The 8,711-nt window shown below is 48.0% G+C and overlaps 1 protein-coding gene across 1 annotated transcript in view; it reads right to left on the bottom strand.

The window, feature by feature from the left end:
- LOC101987848 (intercellular adhesion molecule 2-like) overlaps positions 1-1,973 on the bottom strand; it is a 4,706-nt gene extending 2,733 nt beyond the window's left edge. Inside the window, exons 1-2 of the mRNA XM_026777186.1 lie at positions 1,877-1,973; positions 130-396 (exon numbers count right to left, since the gene is read on the bottom strand). Coding sequence (XP_026632987.1) covers positions 130-396; positions 1,877-1,931 — 322 coding nt within the window. The 5' untranslated portion in view covers positions 1,932-1,973. The remainder of the gene's footprint in view (positions 1-129; positions 397-1,876) is intronic.
- Positions 1,974-8,711: the final 6,738 nt, after the last annotated feature.

Below are 8,711 nucleotides of genomic sequence, written 5' to 3'. Positions count from 1 at the left end.
AGAAGAAGAAGAAGAAGAAGAAGAAGAAGAAGAAGAAGAAGAAGAAGCAGAAGCAGCAGCAGCAGCAGCAGCAGCTGCTGCATCCCTGTTTCCCCCTCCTCTCTTCATCTGGGCCTCCACCCTACTCACGGTACATGGTGATGCAGAGCGCTGTGTCCTTCTGGACCCCTGCACAAGAGAAGAAGCAGTGCAGGACAGAGATCTCTGTGATGTCCTCCAGGACAAACTCATTCCACTGAGGCCCTTTGCCCAGCTGGCTTTTCCTGAAGAAGGTCTCGATTCCACTGGGCCCCGGGTCTGGGCAGGTGGTGCTGCAGTTCACGGTTAGGAACTGTCCAAACTCCACCAGGGCCTGATTTGGCCAAACAGACACTTCAAACAGCTCTTCTGTGGTCCCTGAAATGAAGCACACAGATCAAAAACGCTGGTGAAGACTAGGAGGTGCAGCACAAACACAGTTCACTCTCTCCATCTAGGCTGGACAAGAGGGACCCTGCTCAGGGATCTGGAGAATAGAACCTTTAATCAACAAGTGAGAGCCTTGATCCCAGCCTCATTCCCATCTTTGTCCTGGGGACTAGATTTTCCCACAGAGTCTAAGGAGGCATTAACAGTCATGCCTGGAAAAGCTTCCCGAGGCCTTAGCAGCTCTCTGGGCTCAGCCATTAACACCCTGCTGGGGTCTCTGCGCTTCTACTGCCAAGCAGTATTTCTCTGAGATGATAGTGAAGGACTACCTTCACCAGAATCGTCTGGAATGATTGTAAAACTGAAGAGCCTGGCTCCTCCACCTTAGACAGAGTGACCACCCTGTAGTGAAGGTGGGACCTGGAAATACGCCTGAGAACAAAACAAGCCTCCTGTGAACCCTTCCCTACACAAATCCATGAGAACTAACGCCGCCAGGGAAGCCCACGCTCACTCATCTCCCATAGAGTCTCTACATCTTCTCAAAGATTACTCCACTCTGCTTTGCAATGCTGTGAAAAGGAATTTTTCAGTGTTCGCAAGTTTAGCCTACATTATGATTTGGATCTTAAATGTCCCCATGCTAGAAGCTTGTTGCCAGCCTGTGGCACCAGGGAAGGTGGTAGGACCTTTTAGAAGGCTGGGCCAGTGGAGAGAGTCCCGTACATATGTCTATGCACCAAGTGTATGTGTGGTCAGAAGAGGATGTGGATCCCCTGGAACAGTACAGAATGGTCGCCAATGGCCACACAAGTCCCGAGAACCAAGTCTAGGTCCTCTGCACGAGCAGTCTTGCTCTTAACTGCTGAGCAAATCTCTCCAGTCCCAAGGAAAGTAGTTTGGAGATAGAGAAGGAGCTGGGGATGTGGCTTACCTGGTCCATTGCTTGCCTAACATGCACAAAGCCTTGAGTTCAATTCCCAATATAAACTGTCATAGTAGCATATGCCTATAAGCCCAACACTCAGGAAGTAGAAGTAGAAGCAAGAGCATCTGAAGTTCAAGGTCATCCTTGGCTACTTAGGGAGTTTGAGGTCAGCCTGAGGTATGGACCTCATCTCTAAATAAATAAAATTTTAAACTTTAAAAAAGTAAAATGACAGCAATAAAGCCCACTGAGGCTCACCACACACACAGCCCATCACCTACAGACAGAGCATGAGTGGATTGTTCAGCACAGGACAATGGATAGGGTAGAATGGCCACTCCCAGTGGGTGGATCTTCCTGCTCCAGTCACCCTACCCTGAGAGAATCCCCTACAGACATATGCAGAGGCCCACCTCCAGGGTGACCCTAGATCCATCAGGAAGACAGCTGAGATTAACCACCACCTCATCCCCCTCTGCACAATCAACCAGGTGTGTCCTGGCATACAGTGACTAAAGAAACCTTTCTAGGTAGCCTCACCTGGACAAGGGGTCAAGGCCAGCAGAGTCCAGACACCAAGCAGAAGCATTTCCATTCTTAGGAGAAAGCCCAAAAGCTGGGGAAAGAAAAGAAAGAATCCTAGAGAGAGATTTTTTTTCTCATTACATTTTCATAAAAATTTTATGTGTGTGAGTGTTTTTCCTGTATGTGTGCCTGTGCACCACATGTTTTCCTGGTGCTGGTGGAGACGGCATTAGATCCCCTGAGACTGGAGTTACAGATGGTTATGAGCCACCATATAGGTTCTGGGAATCAAACACAGGTCCTCTGCAAGAGAAAACAGTACTCTTAACCTCTGAGTCATCTCTCTAGTCTGGAGAATATTTTTATAAATAAAAATGTACAAAAGGAAGCCATTGCTGTAGTGTCTGCCATCCCCCTTCGGTTTTGTTTTTATTTTGAGACAAAGTCTCAGGTAGCAGGGGCTGGCTCTGAATTCGCTAAATAGCTGTGGATGACTTTGAATTCCTGATCTTCCTGCCTCTGCCTCCCCCATGCTGGGATTACAGGGGTTCACACACTCCAGCTCCTAGGCTGGAGGAGCCGACCTAACACTGATGGGCTCCAGACTCTGGGATCCTCCCCTTCGGTTTATATTAAAGGGTTTCGTGCTGTTTCTCATAAGTGGGAGACACATTCTACCCTTTTTTTCTTCTCTGTGCCTGAGAGTCACCCCCCCCCACGCACTGTTCATCTCTGTGTGAGGTCTACCTACCCTCTGCTCAGGCCTCAGCACCCACAACTTCTGTCCATGCTACTGTTTTCCTTTCCCATAGGATGTATTGCCTCTAACGCATTTATGTCAGCCTGGCTCCGTGTCACCAAGGAGAAAACCCAAATCGCCCCCTAACTTTATTTGTTCTCAGATAACTTAAGAATCACAAGTTTGGAAGACCACACAGCTTACACAGAGCGAATCTCCCGGTAGCTCTACTGTAGATTTTAGCGGTGACAGGTGAGCTGGGGTTGGTTACCTACGTTATTTATTTATTTATTTACTTATTTATTTATTTATTTATTTATTTATTTATTTATTTATTTTAACATCCTGAAGACTGCTTCTGCTGAAAACACTCTGCACTTCAGCCTCTGGGTGTCTGGAGAGGATAAAAAGGCCCATCTCTGCCTTCAGACTTTAATCAGTGTTGCATGCAGACAGGTGGGAACATTTGAAAAATGCGTTAGTCGAAAATTATAGTACAGCGGGCGGTGGTGGCGTACGCCTTTAATCCCAGCATTCGGGAGGCAGAGGCAGGCGGATCTCTGTGAGTTCGAGGCCAGCCTGGTCTACAAGAGCTAGTTCCAGGACAGGCACCAAAAACTACAGAGAAACCCAGTCTCGAAAATAAAATGTATAGTACAAGGTCACCTACAGCATCGGCGACTAGAATCATCAGACCATGAAATTAGCAGAGAGGCAGCCAACGTACCACCTCGGACCCAGAAAATAGAATCACCACCACCCGGCCCCAGATCCCTTCCTTCATCTCTAACCCCTCCCTCCCTAGAGTTAAGTTGATTTCACGCAGATCTTTGGCCACTAAAGATCTCTCTTGACACTGGCTGCGGAGTGCAGTGGAGTATTGGTATGCCAGGAACATTTTCCTGAACAAGTTTCCTGAACGGTGTCTCTCTCCTTGGGACTGTAAGCACCATGAAGGCAGGGCGGGCCTTTTGTTTTATCCACTGCTGGGTCCCTAAGAGACTGGAACGGTTATAGTCAGCAATTACCAGTAGCTGAACCAAAGAAAATAGAAGCTAATTGTGCGGGCACAAGCACTTGGATGGGAGACAAAAGGCTGGTAAGAAGGTTCCCTATAGCTGGGAAAGGGGCGTGCACACAACTCAGCGTGAGGCATTTAAAGACAGACATTATCTAAAACATTTAAAATATGGGGGAAACAAACACTTCCAGGCGTGTTGGCGAACTCCCCGACCGACCGATCTTCTACTGGATTTCACTGGTAGAAACCAGCAAGAACCCAAGCAAACCAAATAGGACCCAAATCCTCACTGAGTCGCAGCTGTCCGCTTGTCCCTCTTGTCTCACTGGCCGCTCTTCGATGCTCGGGGACCACAGACAAGAGCTGCATCGTCACCTCGCTCGAAACTGCTGCGTGCTCCAACCGTTGGGTCCGCGCTCCTGGAGGGGGCGCTCTGCGCCGGTGCTGCGCCCAGGAATCCCCAGATCTGCCCAGAAACTCGTGACGCTCACTCAGAGTCTCAACAGGGTTGGCTGAGAAAAGACGCGCCAACAAGTAGCTTTAAAGACAGGATGGGTTCTATCTTAAAGACCGAAGAGTAGGGAAGCCGGCTCCCTCTTTAAAGAGAGCACAGATTTGACTCAAGACAATCGCTGCTGAGCCAGGCTTAGTAGTGCAGACCTGTCATCCTTGTTTGTGGGAGGTGGCGGCAAGCGAAATATGAGTACAAGATCATTTCTTGGCTACAGGGGCGTTCTAGGCCCTCCTGTGTTATGTAAGACTCCGATTGATTGATTGACTGATTTAAAGCTGATCGCTTCTAAATAAAAAAGAAATGATGGTTGTAAAGAAAGGATCTTTTAAAATAAAGTTATTTTTATTTAGGCTTGTGGGGGTGTAAACCTATGTATACAGATGCTTTTGGAGGCCAGAAGTGGGTACCAGATCCTCTGGAGGAGTTATAGGTATTTGTGAACCACCTCAAGGGAACTGAAGGTCCTATAGGAGAACAATAAGTGCTCTTTTTATTTTATTTTGGTTTTTCGAGACAGGGTTTCTGTGCCTAGCCCTAGCTGTCCCGGACCAGGCTGTCTCTGCCTCCTGAGTGCAGGGATTAAAGGCCTGCACCAGCACCGCCTGGACAGTAAGGCTCTTAACCACTGAGTCATCCCTCCAGCCCCAGGAAAGGATCTTTAAACAAAACCAAAGAAAATCTTTCCCCCTTGGCTGTTCATCTGTTGGTTCCACCTGAATGCAGAATTTAGGCTACTCCAGTCTTGCTTTGAGTGATGTGTCTCCTGAACTCTAGACCTTGAGTTTACCTCAAAATTCCGGGCTCCCCAGCTACTGTCTGGTTCCCCTATCCCAGGGTATGTGTGCCAGATAGTAATTCAATGGGACTTCGGCAAGATTCAAAATGTCCTTTTTAGCCCACTGACCCTAGAGTGTGTGTGTGAGTGTGTGTATGTGTTGTTACTGTCTGAAACTGGCTCTCAAATTCCCAGTGTTCCAGAAACTGACCTTGTGGTGATCCTCTTGCCTCTACCTCCCAAGTGTTGGGATTACAGGCATACATCACCACCTGTCTCCCCTCCTCTCCCCCATTCCTACATCCCTCCCTCCACTTACAAAATCGCCCGAGTGCTCAGAAAAGCCTAGAAGACAGAGACGGTGAGGATGACCAGTGGGGGGGTTGGGGATGAGAAGACACGGAAAATTCCAGAGTCAGTGACATTGGAGTTAGCCCTGAAGGATAAGCTGATGCTTGCCCCGCAGAGAATTGAGAAGAGAAAGAATGTATTTAATGAATATGAACTGGGTTAGTTTTGTACCACATATGGTTTAGAGGGGTATGGCAGGCCCAAAGCCTCTCTTTGAGGAGCTACAGTTTCTACTGAATTGTAGACGAAAGGAAACCTCAGCTATGAGAAGTAAAAAATGAGGTGTGTTCAGGAAAGGTGAGCTGCGCGTGACCTGATAGGAGGATACTTGGGCAGTTGGTAGAAAATAAAGCTAGCTACTTGTGGACAGACAGTAAAGTCAACCACGCCACACTAAGCCATTGAGACAGGCTCTTCCTTAAGGTAGTGGCTTTTAGACAGTCTAGAACCGTGTGCCCTTTACAGGAAACCCTGTGGTCACTCAGTACACACAGCAAGGCAGAGTTGCTTGCAAAGTAGGGGTGCAAGGGAAGGAGGAAAGCACCCCACTCTCCTATCCCAAATTCAGCTCAAAGCTCCTGAGCCATTGCTGAGAAAGCCAGAGAAACACATTTTGAGGTTCCCTGCTGAAGACAAGTGAGAGCACCTGGGTTAGTGGAAGGAAGTGCTCTGGTTTGATGTCTGGGGGTAAGGGGGATGCCAGGGAGGATTGGGTAGGATAATCAATGGGAGGGGTGGAACAGTTGAATGGGAAGGAAGACACGCTAAGGATCCAAAAAAGATTTGGTGAAACACAGAACTCAGTAACACAGGATGGCGGTGGAGGGGGAGGAGTGGAAGATGATTGCAGGTGGCAAGGGTGTAGGTGCCCCAGGCTTTCCTGGTTGTAGTCTTTGTGTCTGCTCAGTTACTTGGGTTACATCCTTAGCGGTCACTAGCCAGCAGAATGCGCCTGGCGTCTCTCCGTGTCCTTGTGCTCTTCACCAGGCAGACACAGATGAGAGGTGGCCAATATGACAGCGAAACACTGATTCTGAGCACGTGGGCTTAAGTGGCTTTTTGAGTGTCTGTTGGGGGCTGGAGATATGGATCAGAAGCCCTGAGGAGGGCTGGGGGTTGGAGGTAGAGATTTAGGGTCATTGAAGGGATGAGGGGGTGAGTGTGTCTAGATACAGTAACAAAAGAGGGCTAGAGATAGCAATCCAGACAGCAAGGGTATTTAGGACAGAATGGAAGCCAGAGGAAGTAGAGGTCCCTGCACGGTTGCGCCCCTGCAGTCACGGGCTTTTGTTAATTACCCCAGTAGCTCTGGGTACGGATTCCTCCACCTTTGGAGCTCTGAGACGTGAGCAGGGACGAACCACAGTGATGCCCAGTTTCTACCTTGTATGGGAGAACAGATGGTAGACTTGTGCCCCAGACTCTGATGTCAAGAGATTGTAAGAGTGCTCTGAACTGCCTGTAGCCATGAGACTCATTGCTTCCTTTCCCCTCTGCTTTTAGACTTTTTTAGAAAAAAAAAAAAAAACAGCTTTAGATGTGCAGAACAGAGAGTTTCCTATTCCTTCCAATTTTCCAATTATGACCATCCTTTATTGGTGTTGTCTAGTTGTTACAATTTATGAAGCAGTATTCATGCGTTATGGTTAAGGTGTAGTTTACACTGAAATTCTGTGCATTATATAGTTCTGTGGGTTTAAAACTTATTTGTTTTATGTGTATGAATGTTTCATCTGTGTGTATATGAGCATACCACGTATGTGTGTCAGAGCTTTTGGGGCTGGAGTTATAGAAGATTGTGAGCCACCATGCAGATACTGGGAACCCAACCTGGGTCCTCTAAAAGAGCAGCCAGTGCTTTTAACCACCGAGCCATCTCTCCAGCCAGATTTTTTAATGCTTGAATCCTTGGTTCTCAATTGAAATAACTGTTTGGGAAGAATTAGGAGGTGTGACCTTATTGAAGGAGGTGTGACACTGGAGTGAGCTTTCAGGTTTAAAGGTTCCAACCATGCCCAGTGTGCCTCTCTACCTACTTTTGGCTCAAATGTGAGCTGTTCCTGCCACCATGCCTTTTCCCCACTATCACGGACTCTGAAACCATAAGGCAAGTCAAATGCTTTCTTTTTTTTTTTTTTTTTTTTTTTTTGGTTTTTCGAGACAGGGTTTCTCTGTGGTTTTGGAGCCTGTCCTGGAACTAGCTCTTGTAGACCAGGCTGGTCTCTCGAACTCACAGAGTTCTGCCTCTGCCTCCCGAGTGCTGGGATTAAAGGCGTGCGCCACCACTGCCCGGCTCAAATGCTTTCTTTTATAAGTTGTATTGGTCACCACATGTTGTCACAGCAATAGGAAAATATAATACAAACAGAAAGCAGCCTTAACTTCTGAGCTATTTTTCCGGCCCTACCGCATCCTTTTTTAGTGGCTGGATAACACTGTTTCATGTGTGTTATCTGATTCACAGCCTGGTCCACATAGGGAGTTCCAGGCTACAAGGCTATATAGTAGTACTCTATCTCAAAATAACAGAAAGAGATGTGACGAGGTACAGAGTGAAGCCAGCTTCTGAAAAACGACAGAAGACTGCCGTGGACTGGAGCTGTTAGTATAAGCAAGGAAGCAATCATTTGGTTGGGGATAAAAACACGAGTCGGAGGATTTAGCATAAAAAAGCCTCTCTCCAGCCTACTTAAAAGTGTGGGCTAGTCATCGCCCCCTTGAAGATCTTGCTAGAAGGGCTGGGGAGAGAGCTCTGCCATTAAGAGTACTGACTGGGCAGTGGTGGTGGGCGCACGCCTTTAATACCAGCACTCGGGAGGCAGAGACAGGCAAATTTCTGTGAGTTTGAGGTCAATCTGATCTACAGAGTGAGTTCCAGGACAGCTAGGGCTGTTACCCAGAGAAACTCTTGTCTCGAAAAACAAAATAAAACAGAATTCTGAGCTGGGCAAGTCATTTACCCAGCTGGGTCACAAATGGGGGCCACTCATGTCCCTGGCAGCGCTGAGCAACCAATGTAAGTTTCTGGGGGTAGGGGGTACTGGTGATGTGATGGAGAGTAAACACCCTATATCCTATCTGGCTTACATCCTCAGACTCTGGGATGTGCTCTTTAAAAGCCAGGCGGGTGGTGGCGCACGCCTTTAATCCCAGCAGTCGGAAGGCAGAGGCTGGCGGATCTCTGTGAGTTCGAGGCCAACCTGGTCTACAAGAGCTAGTTCTGGGACAGGCTCCAAAGCTACAGACACCCTGTCCCGAAAAACAACAACAACAAAAACAAACAAACAAACAAAAATTGATGGCGGGTATTCCGCCCCAGATCTCTTGTTTTTAAGGTTGAAAACGCCAGAACTGTTTCGGAGGGGTATACCGGGTATCTCACGGAGGCAGCCACACTGCGGAGCAAGGAGCAAACTACTACTACTTGCGGGGGTGGGGGTGGGTGGGAGG

This window comes from Microtus ochrogaster, unplaced genomic scaffold, assembly GCF_000317375.1.
Source record: "Microtus ochrogaster isolate Prairie Vole_2 unplaced genomic scaffold, MicOch1.0 UNK48, whole genome shotgun sequence".
In the NCBI taxonomy this organism is placed as follows: domain Eukaryota; kingdom Metazoa; phylum Chordata; class Mammalia; order Rodentia; family Cricetidae; genus Microtus; species Microtus ochrogaster.
The sequence above is the reverse complement of the archived record's forward strand: the minus strand, read 5'-3'. Positions and strand labels throughout refer to the sequence as shown.